This window comes from Arvicanthis niloticus, chromosome X (genome assembly GCF_011762505.2).
Source record: "Arvicanthis niloticus isolate mArvNil1 chromosome X, mArvNil1.pat.X, whole genome shotgun sequence".
In the NCBI taxonomy this organism is placed as follows: domain Eukaryota; kingdom Metazoa; phylum Chordata; class Mammalia; order Rodentia; family Muridae; genus Arvicanthis; species Arvicanthis niloticus.
The window spans coordinates 15,435,040-15,457,783 of record NC_047679.1 but is presented as its reverse complement, the minus strand read 5'-3'; the positions used below and the strand labels follow the sequence as shown (position 1 = coordinate 15,457,783).

The following is a 22,744-nucleotide window of genomic DNA, read 5'->3' as shown; positions in this document are numbered from 1 at the left end:
CATCCCATCTTATTTATTATTGCTTGTTCTTTAAGCCAGGGTGTCAATATATGTAGCCCAGGCTAGACCTGAACTTCTAATCATCCTTCCCTCAATCTCGAGAGAGTTGGGATCACACATGACCATCGCACTTGATCTTGAAGTAATGGTTGCTATGAGTACCTGCTCGGTGTTTGCATCTTCCTGGTTTTCTTGCCCTTTGGAATGTTTTCCTCCTATTTACTTTTTTTTCTTACTCAAGTCAATTTCTAGTTATTCTTCAAGGCCAGATCAACTGATGGATGGATGGATTATTAGAGAGCAATGTTCTAAGAGCCCCGACCCCTTTAGCTGTCTTGCTCCATCTTGTTGAGTGAAGGCTCTCACTGCTTTGAGATTCTGCAGCATTCCTTCCATCAAGGAGAGTCTCAGGAGATGCAGCCACTCAAGCAGACCAGAATTCAGAATCTTGAGATGAATAAACCCCTCTTCTTTACAAATTACCCATGGTGCAGCATTCTGTTACAGCAGGAGAATGTGGAAGAAGGAAATGGGTGCTGTCTTTTTTTTAAACAAAAATTGTATGTTTTGATCATGTTTCTCCCTTCCAATTCCTCCAAGAACCCTTTCACCACCCTACACACCTGACTTTATGTTCTCTTTCTGAAAAGCAAAGAAAGAAACAAACACAAAACCACAAGAAACAGAAAATTGCAAAAATGAAAATAAAAACCAGATGAGACAAATAAGATAAGCTGTCCAGACAAAGCAACATGAGACCCAAAGTCTACAAAAACACCACTGAGTTCATCAAAAGGATCAGACCTGCCCTAATGTGTGGCTGATATACTCAGCGAGATTGCATTGAGAATACTGATCTCCAATACGTGTCGTTTCAAACTGCCCCCACACTGTCAATGAGAGTTTCAGATGCCACTGAGTTTTAGAAAGAGGGCTTACAGGAGTCTTGGACAGAAGAGCCCCTTGTTTACCTTTTACCAGCTCCTTGGAACTTTCCTCAGAGTCTATGTCATGTTCAGCAACTCCCAGGAACCTCTCAGAATTGCCATCCCAGTGTGGACTTCCTGCCAAACACAAAGAAATCAAATGAATCCTTCCCACGCCTGGGTCAAAGAGAAGACGGGGAGATAGCACTGTGCAGCCCAGGCTTGCCTCCAACTACTGACTCTAATGCTGCAGTCTCCCATGCGCCAAAATTTTATGTGACCTCCACGTCTGCTCCTTCTTTCCTTCTAACTGGGAGAGTTCCCAGTGGCTACCCAAACTGACCTGCTTATTGTCTATATTCGTCACAACCTTTTTCAAGTTCAGATTCACATTTCTTTCTCACGGCACCTATACATTCATCTGCTCATTCACTCATTCATTCAGGCACTGCCTAGGCATCAGGATATGATGGTGAGAAAGACAGCAACCAAGGAAGCTTCTGGAGCATTGGTAGAATTTGTACATACTTCATCTACTCTCAGCTGCTGCTTTCTCCACATGCACCTCCCCACCCCCTCTGGCCTGGCCTCTTGCCAGCAACACTCACCATCTTTGTCAGGAGTGAGGAAGGTATAGAAGACCGGTGGGTTCAAGGACTCCACGAACTTGGACTCTTCCACTGACTCTGACAGCAGCTGGAGCTTCTCTGGGAGAAGGTGAAGACTGATGGCTTCCGTGAGAGTGCTGGAAGGCAGCAAGATTGGGAGGTTTAGGGGAGTTGCTTTCTGGCATAGGAGCAAAGCTGTTGGGTAGGGCCATTATTGGAATCCCTGGCAGAGACGGTCCCAGAACTTGCCTGGTGCTCTTGGGTCCTAGCAGCAGGTCTTGCTGATGCCAGAGTCTTGCAGTGGGCAGCAGAGGGGTCAGAGTAGGGGTAAAGGGTGAAGGGAGAGGTTCCCCAGGAATAGAGGTAGCCACAGTGCTGCTGGGACTTGTGGAACTAGAGAGTGTGTTTGAGAATGTGCTGAGGCTCTGAGGAGCTGGCAGCCTGGGTCTAGCAGGCAGTGCGACTTGGGTGTTATAGGGAGTTGGTGTTCTGGACTTGGAAAGTAGTAAGCTAGGAGAAGTTTGGTGAGGTGAAACACTAGGTTTATGAGATGAAGGGATTTTAGATTTGGGTAAGGCAATCCCTGTTTTAGGATGTGGTAAATTTGGGGGAGTTTGGGGAGCAAGATCCTTGATGCTGAGGTGTAATGAGTGTTTGGGTATCTGGAATATGGAGATAGATTTGGGCTGTGGCAGGCTTTGGGATGACTGCGATATAGGTTCCTGTGATACAGGTTGGAGGTATGATGGGGCATCTGGTGTAGGGTGGGCATCTGATGAAGCAAGGAGTTTGAAAGGAGTAAATGGATTAAAATGTTTCATGGTGCCACCTTTGGGCTGGGCAGGGCTCACAGGATTCAAAGGCAGGATATGTGTCCTAGAATTAACCAGTGATGTGATACCAGGATTCTGGTGTATAGAAGCACTGGGCTTCCAAGGCAATTGGTCATTAGAATTGGAAGGCACATAGGCAAGAGGTTTCATCTTCAAAGTTGGCAGTGCCAAGGTGCTGGAATCTTGGGCTGGAATTTGGGGCTTTGGTTGTACTGAAGTTGTTAGGCTATTAGACCACCGACCCAGTGTCCCGAGCTCCTTAGAATTAGGCACCTTCAATGGAGGGTCAGTAATAGTAGAAGTTGGTTTTGTGGGTCTTGATTTGGAAGGGACCTTGACAATTGAGGCTGTTTGAACTGTGGCTGCCTCTTGTCCAACCCTGTTGCTGGATGAGGGTGTGACTATGCTTGTCTTGGCCATAGTGGGTGGCTGGGTCATGGCTTCCTCGTTGGTCTTCTCGAGGTGCACCACAACCAGCGAAGTCAGAGCTGTGACAAAGTTGTATTCAAGGGATAGGTTGAGGGCTTTGGCAGCCAGCAGACGGCGAGTTGTGGTGTCCCTGGCTTGGAAACGTGCCTTCAGCAGCTCACCAATAGTGACATAAGCCCACAGACGGCGGATAAAGTGGGCCACATTGAGGGCAGGTTTCCCTGGGCAACCAAAGGCTTTCTGGCTGCTGTTGGTGGCTTCTTCACTATGGTGGGCCACAAGAAGATGACCATTTGGGCCACGGGCTGCCAAGTGGATGCCCAGTTCCTGCTCACCTGGCTGCACCTTGCCAGCCACCACCAGCTCTGACCCACAAAAATAGTTAGGGAAATGGGCCCTAGAGGAGGCCCCAACCAAGCCACCCAGGTAGTCTAGGTGTACATCTGCTAGGAGAGGCCTGGAAATCTCTGCATAGAGGCCCTCTAGTTGCAGGGCTGCATCAGCATCCTCGTATATGTGTCTTGCCTCTCCCTGGTTCTCCAGGGACAAACGACGCAGCAGTGAGAAGTCAGCATCATCTCCAAAGGCCAAGCTGAAAAGAGATACCCTGTGGGCCAATGCCTGGCGGATGTTTGAAAGGATCACACTGGGAGTTGTCTCACCGGCTGTGGGCTCCCCATCTGTCAGGAACATGATAAGAGGAATCTGCCCCACACCACGGCCCTTTCCAGGCTCCTGGTTGCTATGGTTCAGCACTGAAGCAGCTGCCAGCAGAGCTGCATTGATGTCCGTCCCTAATCGGGGAGCAGACTGTGAGACCACGTTCTCAGGCCATTTCTTACCCCCACTAGAGACACACTCCCAGGCTCATCCTTCCCACATTATCTTTTCTCACACTGTGCTGTTCCCACTGCTTATCCATCCTAACTCCTTCACTCTCGCCCCAGCTCACGTGACCTGATAGTGGGGCCCATATGTCCTTGTTTTTTTTTATCACTCCCTGTTTCAGATTATTCTTTCCCAGGGTGTGGGGAGGGGGGGGGAAGGGAGGCAGAATTGTTTCATTCTCTAATCAGATGACAGCCATCCAAAGACAGAACCAGAGCCTTTCTTGCTACAGGGGGAAAAGATGGCTTAGATGACAGAGGCAGTAGATTTGGGAGAACCGAGTGATTATTTGAGACAGAATTGAACAAAAGTCAGAACCAGGGAAAATGCTTGGAAATAAAATGTAACACTTACAACCATCTGCTTCCATGCGACTCACATAGTTTTTGGCACTATGAATATTCTGGACAGTGGCCTGGATTGAGCCTTCAGCTTTCCAGATGTTAACTGTGTCAGAAAAGGTAACGATGTTGAAGGAATCACTGGCTTGCAGATCACTGAGGATCGTGTCCATGGCCTTTTTAGTCTGTGGGAAAACGGTGAAGGAGATAAGACAAAAATGAAGCCCCATGAACTTGAAAGGCTCTTACCACAAGACATTCAATGCTCTTTTAACCCTTTTGACCTCACTTTTCTGTGAGTTGAAGGTGTCAGGGCCAAATGTTTGTTGGGCTTTATGGTAGGCCTAGAAGTTCACTCTTCAATGGAGAAAAAAAAATCAGTTCTTACCTTGCAAAAGGCACATTTCAAGTGTTCAATGACCACATGTGGCCAGTGGCTATTGTATTAGATAGTACAGAATTTGAGGTTGTTATCAAGAAATATCCAGTGGAGCCATGTTTGGTGATGCATACCTGTAAACAGCACTCAGGAGGCTGAAGCTAAAGGGCTGTGAGTTCTAAGACAGCCTGTGATACATAGACTGTCCGGGAAAACAAACCAAATAAATGATAGAAGAACAATCCACGGTGACAGCTTCACTCTTGAAGTTTCTGGTTCTGTTATTCCCAGGGCTCCTTGGTCTGTATGGTTAGTGGTCTCTGACTGTGTGATCCTGGGTTGAATGATTTCACTCCCTTCAAGTTAGATAACCCTATGATTTCGGAAAGACCTGGCTTCCCAGCTTCCACCTGCTTAATTTCCACTTAGATCTGTTGCTGATTCTCATGCCCCCACCACCATTTCCTCCAGAGTTACTTTCTCAATAACCCCTGGATAATCCAGATCCCATTCTAACTTCATAACTTGGCTCTTGTGCCCTTTAGAAAGTACACCACATTTCTCCTTTATTCATTCACATCTTCAAAGGTCTTTCATATGCTCATTCTCTAGAAAGCACTTTGTGGCTTCTCGGCGTTCATTCATCTCACCTAGACAATCTTTATTCCAGACTGTTCATTAACACTCTGATATGGAATATATTTACTCTCCAGCCACATATCAAATACTCTGAGAACAAAACTCAGAATGCTTCCCCTTCTCTCTCTTTTCCCCATGACAATCTTTAACATAGAGCTAGGCATATAGGAGATTCCATAGCAAGTAGAGTCCAGTATTTAGGTACTATTTACAGGACACTTCAATGTTCCAGACATTGTTGAATACTTAAGCTGTATTAGTTCATACAGGTGTTACAGGAGCATACTGGGAAAGGCACTAATATTATCCACATTTCCAGGTAGTGGCACAGAGACTCACTAAGGTAGAAAGAGTCATTGGCTCCGGCTCACACAGCTAGTAGTTGATGGATTACACGCAAATCAAACACTGAGAGGTGGTAAGAACTGCCACTATATAGACCAGTTACTACAGAGGGTTTTTTTTTTTTGTTTGTTTTTGTTTTGCATCCATGAAGCCCTATATTCAATCTTCAGCACCACAAAAACTGGGCATCCTTGTGCATATCTAGAATTCCAGCACTCAGAAGGTGGGGCAAGAGGATCAAAAGTTCAAGGTCATCTTCAGCTAAATAGTGAAGATTGAGAACAGCCTGGGTTATTATGTGAAAACTTCTTTGAGAAAGAGCAGTAGGCATTCCAAACAAAAAAGCACTAAAGGTTTTTCAGAATTTGAAGGGGAGACAGTTATAGATTTCAGTGGCAACAAAGTCCTTGTTACCTGTTGCAACTTAGTTCCAAACATGGAGCCGCTCACATCAATAACAAACACCACATTCTTCTCTACTGGCTGGAGGCCTCTGGGGGCAAAGTAATGAATAAAATAGCCACCATAGACCTGAATAAAGAGAAGGGGAGCCAAGAAGCACAGTGAGAGCCAGTCCTAATGAGGCCCCTCTCCCTCTCCTGCATGAAGCCCTGCTCTCACTTTCTTTCCCAGGCCAGCTCCCTCTCCCTACTTTGTGTGTGTTGGCCTGGGGTTTATCTGCACATCAGAACTGAACCTCTGCTCTGCAGACCTTCATCCCAGGCCGTGCCCAGAGCAGCAGAGTGAAGAAGACAAGCTTGGGGCCCAGGCCTACAAGGGTCAGCATCTTTGGAATATGTGAGTTCCTGTCCACGAGGCAGCCTGACTTGCACAGGCTTGAGGGTCCCTGGGGACGTTTGTCTGGGCTCCAGGAACGGAAAGTATTGTTTTAACCTCCCTCGACAGAGTGAGCCGGGGGCCCAGCTCATTGCTGCCAAGGGCTGGGAGCTCGCAGGGCCTCCTTCTCCTCCTAAACTCTCCTTTCTGCTGTTGCTGGGCAGAGCAGGGAGGGGAGGAGGAAGCAGAGGCCAACAGAGCTTATGTGTGCAGAAGGGATTGGTTAGCACCAGGTGCAGATGCCTTGGGCTGTCCTGATGTGATTGGCTGTTGGTCCCCTGCCCCCACTCCCATCTTTCCCTCTGCAAAGCCTGAGGGCTGGGTCAGTGCAGGGAAGAGAAGGAGATGGGCCAGGAGGCCCCCTCAGGACCTGTGTCCTCTCCAGCCAGAGAGGCCTAGGCTGCCTAAGGGTCTAGGCTGTCCTGGAGCTTACAGCTTGAGGCATAAGGAAGGCCTCAGGACTGCCCAGGAACAGCAGTGTTTGCTGCAGTGGGCTCTCAGACACTCAGTGAGCTCCCTTCTTTTCCAGAAGAGAGAGGAATGGGAAGAGGAAATGCTTTCTCCTCCTTCCCTGGCTCTGAGTTAATTCACATGGAATGGCAGGCCTGTCCCTACAATCCTGACTCCCTGTCCCCTTTCCCCAAGGCTTCTTTCCCTCACCTGCCCTGTCACTGCCAAGCCCTGAGCAGAGACCTCGAGGGCTCTGTGTACCTGGTGTGTGGGGGGCAGGGAAGTGAGCCTACAATGCCTGACCCCATTCTGAACAGTTTTGTGACTAGCCTATATCCTGGGTACAAGACTGTCCAGCAGTCTCTGGAGGCCCGCTCAGGCAATCATGCCATGCTGTCAGCCCCGGAACACATTAAAAGGCACCAAGTCACACGGCCCACCTTGATTTCCAGAGGGGTCCATATGCTCAAGAATGGGTCCCTCCTGAGGAATTTGGGGTCAGGTACCCAGAGCTTAAAGTCAGGCCTGCTGAATTCAGAAGCGACTCTGAGTGCTAGGTGGGCACATTGTCTCTGGGTGACTTTGTTTCCTCCCTTCCATTATCGTGCTGGGTCGCCACTTCAGACTTCACATGACAAACCCCAGGCCATAGCACCCCCGGCCCCCTCCCCCACTGGGTCCCACTCACTGGCCACACGAAGACTTGGAAAGCTCAGGTGCCTCCAACTTGGAGGGTCCAGCAACACCTTTGCTCTCTCTGCCAGCAACCTTCCTATGCTTTCCTCATGGAGACCATCACCATCACCAGGCTCCCTTCCCATCACATCTGAGAGACAGCCTGGCCTTCTAACCATGTGGTCACCCATCCTTCCTGCTTTGAGCTGTTGCAAACATCCAGGGCTGCCAAGCCTTTTCGCCTCAAGCCAGGCATATTGACAGTGTGGATAGCTTACTCTCAGATTCCCGGTCTTAGTGCAGGCCTTCCACGCTGCCTCTCTGCAACAGTCACAACTGCCACGAGCCTCCATATGTATCCTTGCCTTCAGTCTGCATAGGCTGCCTCCTCCCCTCAATACCCTTCACTCCAGGCAAGATCTACTCACTGTTGCCACAGGACTTTCCATGTTCTCTCTTTCAGGAAGACCATCCTGACACCTCCTTGCCTGGCACCACTCACATACTGCTTAGCACAGCACTTATGGTTTATTTGACCTCTGGTGACACCAGAGATCTGTCTGCTTCACAACCAGAAGCTGGGTAGGGGGGAGATTGGGAGCTGGGCGATCCTTTCCAGGTTTCTAGGGACAGTGAGTTGGCCCTGCGCCTGAGTGCTTGCTGGTGGATGTGTCAAGACAAGGAAGAAGGAGGATGCTTGTTCCCAGTACTCTATAGGGTGGGGGAGAGAGAGAAGCGTGGGTCAGATGTGGAGGGATGAAGATAGGAAGGGATTTACCAGGGACAAGCCTGGAGAAGCAGAAGCTGAACAGTGGAGGAGGTGGAGGTAGACACACCCAGGGCACCAGTGAGCCTGAGCAAATCAATGCTCCTGTGCCCTGTGGGACTGGCTCAGGTACTTATGGACAAAGGTGCTTGGTGACCTGGGGCCTTTCAGCAGGGTGGTTTGTGTGGGGAGCATTGCGGGGAGGCAGGAAAGCCCTTCTGGGAGCTGACTTCTCAGGCTTTGGCTAACCTTAAGAGCAAGCCTGGGGTCTGGGTCAGATCCACCATGCTCTGTTGGAACACAGGAGCTCCAGTCCCCTCAGGCAGGGGTGTTCAGGCTCAGGGGTCACACACTTCCTGTGCAGGAAAGGGCCTCGTGGTGGGGAACAAGTGTGCAGAAGCCAGCCAGACATGAAAGCCAAGGACAAGCAGACAGGGTGAGACATACAGAAAGTATGTGGCCCAGTTACTCAGCAATACCTTGCTGTGCAAAGGGGCTGCTTACTGACACAACTCGGTGCCTCTGTTCAGGCCCTGTTCCACGTCCTCCAGTTGGCTGTGTCTAACCGTGCTGGGTGTACGTGGTTCCCGTGAGGGAGGCCACATGCACTGACCCCCTGATGGTAGCTCTAACATAACCCTAGGAACACACAGAGGGACATGCTCTCTAGCCTAGAGCATGGCTCTGTCCCCAGTCACTGTGTGCCCAAGAAGTCTGTAGCCCTGGGGTCCAGGTACCTGCACGTCTCCAATGATGTCCTCCATGACCACATCATAGAGGATGGTGAAGTCAGCCATGATGCCTGAGCTGGAGAAAGCAGACTGGTCTCCAAGTGTTGGGGAGAAGGTGATGCGGACACAGGTCTCTCCCCTCTGTATCCTGGTGGATGGGGGCAAGTCACCCTCACCTGTATGGGCATCCAGGTGGCACAGAGGGCTCAGCAGAGAGAAAAGCCATGGATGGGGACAGTAAGAGCTCTGGGCAATGTGTGGGGAGGGTGAGACCTGGAACCCCTGGCACTTCCGGCTGCCCCACTTGCCTAGCATGCCCTTCCTGCTGCTCACTGTCCTTCTGCCACAAGCCCCTTGGTCAGCTCCTGCCCTGCCCCATTCCTCACACCTTGTCTGACAGACCCAGCCCCCTTGCCCCCCGCAGCTCCCAGCACCATGAGGTAGAGGGTCTGCTCTCCACTCACAACCTCTCCCTGCCTCACTTCCCACCCCACCCAAGGCCTGTCTCTGCGGGCCTCCTATGCCCCCAGCTCCACAGGGAGTCTCAGGCTCCTTCTCCTGAGACCAATGTAGTAGGTGGAGAGGACAGACAGACACAGTGGCAGGGCCGGCTCCTCTCCTCTCCTTCCTGCTGTGAGACAGGGCAGGCTAGCAGGCCTCTCCTCTGAGACACAACTGCTGGCCTTTCTTTCCTTTAGTCCTCTGTTACTCAGAATGGTGCCTCTCAGAGTCTCTTGATTAAATCGCGGGCAACTTTTAGTTCTGGACATTTGCTCAACTGGCGTCAAGATCAACTGCTCTGGAATTTTAGTCCAAGACAAGTGTCCACTTAGAAATGTCCCAGAGCCTCCCTTTCTCCAGAAAGTAGAGACTTGGGAATTCAGCTCCCTCCTCTTCCTGCTCCAGCTGTCAGGAAGCTTAGGGGCAAACTGAGCCCCTTGCTCTGAGGGCCTGGTCACATACATTCCCTGGGCTTCCTTCCTTCCAGGCCTCTTTGTTTTGCTTTATCCCCACAGGACTACTTCTATCCTCTGTTTTAACCTTTAAGGAGAAGGGGGAGGGTGCTGCCATTTATAGATTGGGGCTCAAGCATGCAGGCTGCTAGACTCAGCTGCCCTGTGGGCCCAGGTCCCTTATCGTGCCCTGTTTGCCTGGGACAGTGGCTGACCAATGTGCTCTGGTCTCCATAGGCACAGTACAGGGGTGCCAGTGGCCCCTGGTCGTTGTGGCCTGTCTTAGGGATTCAATGAGCGCTTAAGGAAAAAGGCCTTTTAAAGCACACCTGTAACTTCGTGAGTGTCAAATGAAGGGAACTGTTACCACCACTGCCAGTATTCATTAGGATACTATATGTCATATGGAAAGATCGATGTTCTCATGTTTTGACATAGTTCTTAGCGTGTGAGGGGGTTTGAGCAAGAACAACCTCCATAGACTCATATATTTGAATGCTTTGTTCATCCATAACTGACATTATTAGGCGTTAAGGGCTAGTTGGAAGTGTGGCCTTCTTGGGTGATGTGTGTCACTGTGTGTGTCTTTTTAGGCTCAGGTGCTCAATCTAGGCCAAATGTGTCTTTCATTTCTTCTGCCTTTCGCTCAAGAAGTACAACTCTCAGCTCCTGCTTCAGCACTATGTTCTCCCCGCGCCGCACCATGCTTCTTGCCAAGGTGATAATGAACTAAACCTCTGAAAATGCAAGCCAACCCCAATTTAAATTTTTTTGATGAGTTGCTGTAGTCTTGGCATCTCTTCACAGCAATCAAAATCCTAACTATGCCAGGGTATAACTTTCTGAGAGAGTGATCACCTGGCATGAACAAGGGCCTAGGCTTGTTCCTCAGCTCTGGTAAAACAACCTGTCCTTTTGGTCTTAGGTCATAGATTTCCTCTCTTTCATTTAACAGTTCAACAAAGGGAAGCATAGAGCCTTATCTTATGACAGAGTCAATCTGGTCTTCGAACCCAGCTTGCACCCTGCTGTCTTTCTGGCTGTGCAGGTCTTCATCAGCCTGACCCTCTAGGGCTGAAAATCTCTGCAAGGGCATCCTCTTGATCTATGTCATTTCCCTATTTCTATCCCTTCAACTCTCAGCAAAGTGTTTAAATTGGTTTAGTGCCCCCCCCGGCTTGTCTTGATATAAAGTTTATTTGAGCCTCATTAAATGTGGAGGTTTGTGGTCCTAACCCAATCCTATTGAACCAGGCTCCATGAGGATAAGGTACTAGATTCTGTGTTTCCTCAAGGTTATATGCAGATTGCACTGCAGTCAGTCCTCCTTTCCTAATCCTACAGATGGAGTTTGCAGTAAGGATAGTAGTCAAGATGCTTTTCTGTTCTGCATGGCATCCCAGAATTACTTGCCCTACCTTTCTGCTTTTCGTCTTCTCTTTGTAGTCATTTAGGGAAAGGCAGGACTTCTCCCCCATGGTTTCTAGATCCTTAAATATTGTTAATACAGTACTTTATGATTCACTCTCCATCTACCTGTCAAACATTACTTCTTCCTTCCTGTCTTTCTTTCTGTCTTATCTTTCTTTCTGTCTTGTCCTTCTTTCTTTCTGTCTTTTCTTTCTTTCTTCCTTCCTTCCTTCCTTTCTTTTTTCTTTCTTAAAAAATAAAGTCTCACTGTTTAGCCCTGGCTGATCTAGAAGTCACTATATAAACTAAGCTGGCCTTGAACTTACAGAGGTACCTGCTTCTGTCCCCTGATAGCCAGGATTAAAGGCATGTGCTACCATGCCATGTCTGTTAATAATTTTAATAATTGAATATATACTTTTAGAAGCTTCTATTCCATGCCAAGTTTATACTAACTTGAAGAATTGGGTAGATATTGAACTCCAAATATCTCAAACTCTAAGAAAGCCCCCCTTGTCTTTGATTTGGGAAGGAAATTGGTAGAGGGATATTACTGTCCCACAGAATGTCCAAGATCTCCATTTAAAAAATGCCAATGTCTTTGGCATTATTATAGCACTGCTCACATACTTGTTTGGTTGTTGGTATACACTCGGCTTGTCCTCAGTGGAGGTATGTGCACATAGGCGATGCCTGTCCTTTCGGATACAGTGATTTCTACATTCAGCTTCCTCACCAACTGTCCAGGTCTCAGGCTTACCACCAACTGGTACCGGCCCTGGTGTCGCTGTAGCAGTTCTTCATAGGCCAGGGCAAAAGTTGCCTTTGTGCCTGCTGCCAGCCTAGTGGAGATTCGAAATTTTTCTGATTCTCGGTCCCTGGGCAAGAAGTAGAAATGGATAGGAAGGGTGTTGGATTTCCTGTGGTGTAGGGAACAATTGATGGCATGCTTTTGCTAACCCTCACCCTTAACCAATGGACCCGATGAGGTCTCAAATAAGTCTCTGGGCCACAGTCAATCATGCAGGTATCCACGTAGCAACCTCTCTTCCTCCCTCATCTCCTCTCCTGAACATTCTACAGGGAAAATAATCTCAAAGGCAGCTCTCTCCCTTATGGAAACGTGGTTGATAAAAATCTGAATCCAGATTCAACAAAAGGAGTTTTCAACTTATGCAAACAATGCCTCTCTGCCTTTGAATAGTCCCTTAAACCTGCCTGATCCCAGTGTTAAACCTGTGCTTGTTTATATGGCCAAAATCTAAAGTATTCATTCGTATAAGATGAAACTCTCTTAGAAGCTGAGAGGACTCTATAAAAAGTATAATACTTATACCAGATGAATGGAACTCATTTAAGAAATAAGAGTCAATCTGACAAATCTCACTTGTTAACCCAGGCCAGAATGTCAAATACTGTCATTTATCTCTCACATGTGGATCCTAACTTTAAATTTGTAGATATCCATGTGTGATTTAAAGTGTCTGTAGAAGTCAGGAAGCCAGAAAGTGCCCATGAATGAGGGGGAGGAGCAAGAGGCCTTAATGGGATGAGTAGAACATACATAGTGTGAAGGAATGGGGGTGGGGGAATACTGGTGTCTAAAGTTTTAAATGCTGATAAGAATTGGAATATTGGGCAGATGAGTATATGGGGCATGGGTTAACCAAAATTAACAATGTATGAAAAAGCCTTATGGAAAGTTATGACTTTGTTAGCTAATTTAAAATGTCATTTTTAAGAGGAGCTTTAATGGAGGCACCCTACCCTACAGAGGTGGGGAATGTTACTCCCACAAGCCATGCATTATAAAACTAAAATCATAATGTGTCCTGTGGCTTATCTCCTTGTGAATTGTTGTTCAAGGTGGCCCCAGAAGTCCCCAAATAATATAGGCCATTGCCATTTCTTTGTGTTGCCCACTATAGAAAGACAGGCAAACCCTATTGCTGAAGATGTCACACACTTTTGTTGCTGGAAATAGAAAAAGAAAACTGACCAAGAAATTTCCTTCCTGTTAACTAGCTTTTCTAGTGCTGGAAGGTATTATCTAGGCTGCTTGGGGAGAAGATATATCAATGGTCTTTCCCAGAGCTGTACCTAGCACACTACAATATCTGCTTACCAGGCCAGATGTGTAATAGTGGTATGAGTGTTCTGGGGGTAACCAGCTACTCTCTGGTTAGATTTGAGGCATGCTTCACAGGAAGAATTTCCTACCTGGTACCAAAAACCCTAGTCAAAAGTGTACGCCTAAGGAGGTCACAGGCCCTAAGAAAGAACCAACTATTATTGTTTTCCTAAATGATCTCAAGTTTGATCAGAAATCTTTTTTGGTTAGTTAAGAGACTCAAAACTGATCAAAATGCTGAGAATAAGTGAATCATCTTTAAATAAGACATCTATGTCACCTACTCTGATGCCCACTCTGAGGTAACATCATGGAATAGGGGTCAGAAAGAATGCAAAACCTAAAGAATGGAAACTCATGAACTCATGGCAGCTATAATTATCTGAACAAGACCTGCACAAGATTAAGCCAACCAAAATCCTAGCATGAATAGGGAGAAGGGCCTATGAGATCCTACTCTTCACTGAAGAGCTAGTTGGTGGTTTCTGTGGGAGAGGGAAAGTCATCTTTATTTGGAAGATATAGTCACTAGTAGATTGCCATGCTCCAGTAAGTGGCCCACACCCATTTGCTAACTGAATAGAGACCATTATAAAGAAACAGAGGAAATGATATGCACTTGGCAGGGGATGAATTAAAGGGGTATATGAGGAGTTGGATGGATGATGAGAGTTAGATATGATCAAATTACATTGCATACAGGTATGGAATTATCAGAGGATAAATAAAATATAATATTAAAAATAAAAAGAGGAGAGAAAAACTCACTTATATATAACCTTCCCCTAAAGCACCAATAAGCTCCATCTTGCTAGTAGATGAAAGCTAGAATTAGGGAAGTAAACCCCCACTTATTAAACAACTACTGTTATAGGCTTTGGTTTTTACTGACTCACACAATCTTGATGTAAATCCTATGAAGTAGAAATCATTTTCTTCATTTTACAGAAGTAGAGAATGAGGCCCAAAGAGAAGGTACATCTTTCCTGGCCATACAGTTAAGATGACTTAATCACATTTCAGATGATATGGAGTCTTACCTGATGCCTACATGAGCAGCCGTCTTTCCTTGCTGATGGGCTTTCTCATACATTTTCTTTGCCTGGTGTTTTTCCTTGATTTCTGCAACATAGATTTTATTGTCGATAGTCCTGATGGGGGTAGAGAAAAAGAAGAGATAGCGAAGTCAGACAAAGAAAAGCAATGATCAAAAACAGAAATAAAAGAGAGGAACAGGGGTGTGGGCAAAGAAAGAATAAAACAGCTTTATTAAACTCAAAATAGAATGGGAACAATTAATGGCAGTGAGAGTGAGACAAAAGAGGTGACAATGTTCTCCTAAAGTTTGTTTGTCAATTGGGGGAAAGAAAGACCACATAGCATGTGGGATACCAGGGTTGCAGTTTTATGTTTCTTAAAGCATTGACGAATGTTTGCCTTTTAACACACAAAAATATTTTTAGGTGTAACATAGCTGAACGTTTTTATTGTAATTGTTGTATATTTGCTATAACATTTATTTTTAAATAAAACACATCAAGCTAAGCATGGTGATGCAGACATAGAATCCCAGCATTTAGGATGACAAATTCAAGGTTCCTCTTGGGTATCTATGTAGTGAGTTCCAGGCCAAGAGATTCATTCTCTCTCTCTCTCTCTCTCTCTCTCTCTCTCTCTCTCTCTCTCTCTCACACACACACACACACACACACACACACACACTTTAATTAATTTACAAGCACTGCTGCTGCCACTTGGGATATGAATAAGAATCTAAAATTGTGTCTTTTTAAAGAAACACATTAGGTAAATAATATTGTGAATGATATAAATGGTTAAAAATTGTCAGTGACTCTTTTATTGTGGTCCCCAGGCTCAGTGCGAAGGTTGGCTATGGGTATCTGCATCTGTCTTAGTCAGATGCCTGCAGAGCCTCTCGGAGGACAGCCATACTAAGCTCCTGTCTGAGAGCACTTCAGAGGCAAAGGGAATGGGGGGTTTGTGGAGGAGAGACTGGGAAGGGGGACAACATTTGAAATGTAAATAAGTAAAATAACCAATTAATAAAAAAAATTGTCAGTGACACAGGCCCCAAAGGACATGAACTGGATCTGACCTGAATGGCCCTTCCGTGAATGTACCAGATTGTGTCCTACAAGTTTCTAAAAGAGAGAAGCAACCAGTAGTCCTCAGCTAGGATTCCTATGAACCACAGCAATGACCACTAGAAAACTACCAGGGCTAATGAAATCATGGATCTTGGAGGAGAACATACAATTGCCTCTTTACTAAGCCAGCACAACTCCTAAACACAATCTAAACATTTATCCTTATACCAACATATAAGTGTAGCTCTAACCCCTCATCAAGGAAACTTCTCTTTGCAACAGATACCCATTACAGAAAACCACAACCAATCAAAATGCAGAGTTGTGCAGCCCATTCCCATCTGCTATATCTATAACACAACTCCTACACCTAAGGCTCAGGGATCATTGCAGAAGAGAAGATGGAAAGATTGTAAGAGCCAGAGGAACATGAAGTTTGTTGTAAGATTGTGTCTCCTAGGATGTCAGAGAAGCTACACCCATGAAGTCTCAACAATATGGCTAAACATGACCTGAACAAGGAAGAAACCAGCAGATATTTTTAAATGACAGGAGGAAAGGCCGTGAGGCCTCAACCTTATACAAAGAACTACAGACAACCAAGAAATAATGAAAGTGGAAGAAGCAGGGTTTAATTTCAGCTTACAAAGCTTATGTCATGCTCCATTGATGAGTGCAGTCAGGACAGGAATTGAAACAGGGCAGGAACCTGGAGGCAGGAGCTGATGCAGAGGCCATGGAGGGGTGCTGCTTGCTTTCTCAGTCTGCTTTCTTATAGAACCCAGGACCACCAACCCAGGGATGACAGCACCCACAATGGGCTAGGTGTTCCCTCATCAATCACTAATTGAGAAAATGTCCTTATAAGCTTGCCTACAGACCAATTTGTTGGGGGTATTTTCTTAATTGAGGTTCCCTCTTCCAAGATGACGGTAGCTTGCATCAGGTTGACAAAACAACTAACCACCACAAGTGACCCCTATTCAACATGACACACAAATACATCACAATCATAACCTTTTCTTTCTTGTTTATCCCCAAGATCTTATGCTAATATCACAATATAAAACATAGAACAACTTAAAGTCTCACATTCTTTAAAAATTCAGACTTTTTTTTTTTTAAAAAAGTTCAGCTTCTTTAAGATATCCAGCCTCTGTACAAATCCAAAGTCTCTAGGTGTAAGCTCTTGTAAAATAAAAAATAAGTTGCATACTTCTTGTCCCAAGAGGGAAGAACTAAGGTAGGGCATGGTTACAATCAAAGCAAAAGCAAACTCTGATAGCGCAAAAAGTCCAACATCTGGACAAACTCCTGGGCTCCAAAGTGCCAAGGAGTGGGCAGCTCCACTTCTGCATCTCTGACATCTGCAGTACACAAAGCTGGTCTCTTAGGCTCTGGCCAGCTCCACACCATATTTGACACTGCCTTTGTTTATCATCCTATAGTCCTGGCACCTTCAATATGCTAGGTCTGCTCTACAACTGAGGTTTCATCTTTGTCAATGGCCTCTCCTGGCTTCTTACAGTGCCAAGCCTCAGCTGCTCTCCACGACCCTATCACAATGTCAAAAACAGCACTACATAGGGAAGTCTTACACATTACCAAGCCTGGCTATCAGCTTGAGATGCAGCCTTGGAATTCTTGGACCACAGCTTCTGTGTGCTGACACCAAGGAAATACTTCCCACAAGATTTCATCTCAATGATGCTGGTCTCTTATTAATCACTGTTGATTCTTTAGCTAACCAGCGTTGATTGTCCCAGGAAAGCAACATTTTCACTTTAGGGATACTGGCCTTTTGTTAATCACAGATGATTTTTCAGGCCCAGTTCCATTGACCAGAAACCAAAGCTTCTCAATTCAAAATATACGAATAGCCCGATAAAGTCTTTGCTTCCCTAGGAAACTTGATAATCCAGGTCTCTGTCATCACACTGCTCTCAGCACTCTTATTTTCTATGATCCCACAGAACAGCCCATTAGACTCTAAGCACTCAACAGCTTTTCCAGTGCAAAATTTTATAGTTTCCTCCCTGAAACAACATGGCCAGCTCTGTCACAGCAATACCCCATGAACCTGGTACCAATTTCTGTTGTCATTTGCCTTCTGTTTTGTGATAAATACCATGACCAAATGCAACTTGGGAAGGTAAGAGTTTATTTCAGCTTAAAGCTTCCAATCATGAAGGGAGGTCAGGACAGGAACCCAAACAGGGCTGGAACCTGAAGGCAGGGGCTGATGCAGAGGCCATGGAGGGATGCTGCTTACTGGCTTGCTCCCCACGGCTTGCTCAGCTTGCGTTTTTATAGAACCCAGGATCAACAACTTTGGAATGGCACAACCCACAAAGGGCTGAGCCCATCCATATCAATCATGAATCAAAAAAAATGACTGACATGACTGCTTATAGGTCAATCTGTTGGAGCCATTTTCTCAGTTGAGGTTCCAGCATCCTAGATGAGTCTAGCTTGTGTCAAGTTAACGAAAGAACTATTTATCACATCTACTAACTGGGCTCCATTTTTAAGCTCTTGCTCTTTATAGATTGATCTCATAGCTTTAGAAATATCTATTAATCTTTGTTTATTTGAGACTGGGTCTTACAACATACCATTGGCTGGCCTGAACTTACTATGTAGATCAGGCTAGCCTACAGCAACAGCTTTTTGAGACAGGGCTTCACTATGTAGCTTAGGCTAGCCTTGAACACACTATGTAGCATCTCCTTCCTGTCTTTTTTTTTTTGTCTTTTACTTTTTTGTTTTTGTTTGAGCAGGGCTTACTCTGAAGCTCAAAATGCTGTGAACTTAATATTCTTGGCTCTAGCTTTCTATAATTTTAAAAATTAAAATTATTTTTAACTTATACATAAAAGTATATAAGGTAAAATGCTTACCTTGCAAGTACAAAGACCCGAGTTTAATTCCCCCATATCCAAGTTTAAATAGACAGGACACTGCTCTTCACTGGCTGCAGCATTCAGTAGACTGGGCCCTGTACCTTGCCTAAGCAGAACAATAGAGCTGTCCCTGATGTGAGCTAGCTCTGAGGGCATGAGAGTGGGAGAGCTGGCTCTGCCCCTTGCTGGTTCCTGCAGGCATTGGATGAGCTAGCCTGGAGCAATGCTGGAGAGTTTGTCAAATGATGTGGGTGCGGTTTGGGAGAGCTGGCCAGCTGACCAACTCAGCTACCACCCAGACCCAGATTCATGGGTTTGAGTTGTTATAACCCCAACACCTACTCCATCTTATGAACTGCTGGAGCATGTGAAGGAGCTGGTCCCACAGATCTAATGCTGCAGGATCTCCACGACACAGGGCAACAACAGGCTATCCAAAAGGAGTCGAAGTGAGGATCCAGTATTAATAGTGTAGCAGAAGCCAGAGGCCTTGAACCAGACCAGGCACTCATTCATTGTAATGAACATTTTCAAGCAAAGAAGAGTGGACAAAAGGGTATAGTGTGGGACACACTGTCACACACTACAGCTTGTGATGAAACTTTTAAAATCCTTTCTTTTAGCCTTAGAAGCATACAGTGCGTAATTGTTACTAACACTGTGTGACAGTACCCTAGAGCTTGTCGTTCCTATCCAATTGTGGTCAGATTTCCCCCATCTCTTTCCCACCCCTACCAGTCTTCAAAAATCATCATTCCACCATCAAGTTCACAGAACTAACCATCTAGATTCCACAACACATGGAAACATGCACATATACATACATACAAAAATTCATAAAAGTTGTAGGTACTAATGATATCCATGTGACACTTGTATACATTGTGTAAAAATATATGTATATATCATGTGAGTGATATCGTGTGGTATTTGCCTTTCTGTGTCTGGCATACTTCACTTAGCATAGTGACCTCCCCCTCCATCCATTTGACAGTGTTGAGAGTTTGAAACATCTTTAAAGTTATTATTTTATGTGTATGGATACTTTGCTTGTGTGTATCACTATATGCTATATGCATGCTTGGTACCTGCGGAGGCCAGGGAGGTTGTCTGATTCCCTGGAACTAGCATTTCAGATGCTTGTGAGCTGCCATGTGGGTGCTGGGAATTTGAGCCAGGTCCTTGGGATGAGCAGACAGTACTCTTAGCTGCAAGTCAGGTCTCTAACCACAATTTGAGAGAGTTTTGTTTGTTGGTTGGCTTGTTTGAACACCAAGTTTTGTTCTACTTCAGGCTGGCCTTGAACTTTCCATCTGTCTGCCTCTGCTTTCCCAAACTGGTATTATAAGCACCTGGCTTAAAACCAGAATTAAAAAAAAACTGTTGTTTTTTTTTTTTTTTTTTTTTTTTTTTTTGATACAGTCCAAGCTGGCTTGAGCTCCTTATATTCTATCCACAGCCTTTTCTATGCTGGGATTTGAGGCATAGACCCAGCCCATTTATTCTGTCACAAGTAACAGGACTTCCTTTCTTTTTATGGTGCATTTAGGTGTCCATTCAGCAATTAGATCCTGAGGTTGTCTGTAGTTTCAGTTACTTTGTGTAGCGTTCCTTGCTTTTTTTTTTTTTTCTTTTTTAACTTGTTCGACATGCTCTTGTTCCAGAGCCTTGATAATTATGCTTCCTTTTGCCTAGAATGTTCCTCTTCCAGATCTTTGTATCTTGTAGTCTTCACAACACTCTCTTTAGGTCACTGTTAATGTCACTTGATCTTTGATAGCTCTAGACTCATACCTCTACTCAATCTCTGTCTCCTTTGCTCTCCTTGCTTCTTTTCTTTGCTAACACTTCTCATAGACAGACTGATATGTGTGCGTTTATGTTTCCCATATCTTATTTCCTCTAGGAGACTGTGAGCTCCTTGAGGATAACGAAATACCTGCCTGCTTTCCTGCTCATGCATGGACTGCAGCACCCACTTGATCATTTCATAATGGGCAACCAAGAAGGACAGTAAGAAAAGTCAGAGCTCACTTCATGGAATAGTGGATCAAAGAGAAGGGGGTTAGAGAAAGACGGCAAGAGAATCCAGGGCTTTGAACTCAAGACTCAGTGAGCTTGCATGGCAGCAAGGAATGTAAAGTGTTGGATAAACCTCACACTGGGAAGGAACGGATAGGTCAGAGCTACCTTTGAACTGTGAGAATGTGGTGTCCTAGAGAACATTAATATACCTCCGAGGGAGGCAAGAACAGCTGTCTCCTTTTCAGAAATGGAGCAGCTAGGACACAGATAGTAGCAGCTTCCAGGAACGCTAGGGGAAGATATACAGCTGGCAGGAGCATTTTGAGGCAGCTGAAACAGTATTGCTGAGGCTTGGCTAGTGTGGGGGTGGACAGTGCTGGCTGGGCCTCAAGGTCTCTTGGGGGCTGGGGTGGTAGGGTGGAGCGACTCTGGCAGTAGCACAGTGGGGCCTCTGTGTGTGTGCTGCCTCCAGCCAGCATACTTTCCACAGAGTCTGCCCAGGGACATTTCTCCAGCCTGCTTTGCTTAATTTTTTTTTTTTTTTATAAATCCTTTTGGTGTTTTTTTCCTACTGAAATGAACCCACATTCTGCCTATTGCTAGGTTTTTACATCACCTGACTGCCAACTGCTCAGGTCGCCTCCACGCTTCATATCATACCTGGGACTTGATTGTTTGGGTCTACTTTTATTCTTGTATTTGATTCTTTTGGTTTCCTACTTGCAAGGATCTTGGTTCCTTCAAGTCTTACCAACTTGGAAATCCTGATGCAGGAAAGTACTCTTCCATTATGGTCAGTTCTTCTCCCCTGTAATGACTTCACCTCAATCACCGCTTCACAACCTATCTACTCTCAAGGCAAGTCCAGGATGTTCTTGATGACATGGCACGGGCTTAGGACTGTAAAGATTGCTTATAGCATAGGAGCCTTCACTGGGGTGACATTGGCAGAGCAAGGACAGAAATTCTGTTTAGGTTGGACTCCCTAATCTAACTGTGAAAGTGTCTCCACTCCAAGACAGAAGTCCCCTCTCCTTTTGTCCCCTTGACGAAGGATGTCATGTAGTCGAAGCTGGCATTGAACTTGAACACACTATAATATAGCTGTAGATGATAACCATGAATTTCTGATCTTCTTGCATCCACCTACCAAGTGCTGGTATGACAGGTGTGTGCCACAGTAGCCATTTCATGTGGTACTGGGAACCGGAGCCAGGACTTTTTGGTATACTAGGAAAACATTTGACTGAGAAACATCCCCAACCCCAGAAGCCTTTTCATAACTCAGACTAAGAGTTCTTTCATCGGCATTTCTTCATCTCTTCCCTCATTCATCATCTCATCCATTGCCTGTCATCTAACCAAACAAAACTGAAAAAAAAAAAAATAAAAAGGGACGATGTCCATTCACACTTTCACCATAAACAGGTTGTTTCTCCCACAAATGGTCTCTCAAATTCCACCATCATGTTTGTGTCCCTTGTTCTAGTACAGGGCCCTTTTCTGCTTCCCAGCTTCCTGGCTGGCTCTTCCAGCCTACCCCTGATTCCTCATCGTCACTCCTTGCTTACCACATTGCCATGTCTCTCTACTAAGGGATTCAGCTATCTCTAAAGTGGGGTGCACATGTCCCTGGGGATGCTGGGGACAAATCAAAGGGGGAATGGAAGAATATTAGTGTTCTATTTATAGAGTTTCCATTATTCTTTGATGACTTACATGTATATTTCTCATTGTATATATATGTTCTATAGTATAGTGTGTGTGTGTGTGTTCTATGCACTTGCTTTTACATTGGAATGCCCTAAGAGCCTAGTATTTTCCTACATCTCAAGTCTCAGTCTGACCACTCTTCTACCTTCTGCCTATCCTCTACACTTCTGCTACATAGAAGTGCAAGTACTTTCTCCTCATGAGGGGACATCTGTGTTTTAATGTTTTGCCTTGATTTTCCAGGCCTGCCTTCATAGTGCTTGGCTAGTGGTCATTTCATAATTTAAGCTTTAGTTTGTGTGTCATGTTCCCAAGGCTTCCGTCCACTGATGAGAGTTCAGAACTAATCACCATCTCTGGCTAGGCCTCATGGTTCCCACCTTTTTGCAATCAGCTTTCCCTTTCCTCCTGGAGTATTCTATTTAAATCAACTGGTTCCTCTGTGTGTGTGTGTGTGTGTGTGTGTGTGTGTGTGTGTGTGTGTGTGTTCCCCATTAGACAGTAGACTGGGAGCAGGGACTGTGTGCAGTCCATCTTTCCACCATAATTAGCCAGCACCGTGTGAGTCATGCCTTTAGTATTAGGAAAAGGTTTTTTGGTTTTTTTTTTTTTTTTTTTTCTTCAAAAAAACCCCCTAGTTTTCATCAAGTATTT

General features: G+C 45.5%; 1 protein-coding gene across 1 annotated transcript in view; it reads right to left on the bottom strand.

Moving 5' to 3' along the window:
- The window catches only part of Itih6 (inter-alpha-trypsin inhibitor heavy chain family member 6), a 29,048-nt gene that overhangs the window by 4,715 nt on the left and 1,589 nt on the right, over positions 1-22,744 (bottom strand). The window contains 8 exon segments of the mRNA XM_034486258.2: positions 972-1,064; positions 1,535-1,697; positions 1,699-3,590; positions 4,039-4,210; positions 5,803-5,919; positions 8,854-9,023; positions 11,841-12,088; positions 14,382-14,492. Of these exon segments, the coding sequence (XP_034342149.1) occupies positions 972-1,064; positions 1,535-1,697; positions 1,699-3,590; positions 4,039-4,210; positions 5,803-5,919; positions 8,854-9,023; positions 11,841-12,088; positions 14,382-14,492 (2,966 nt within the window).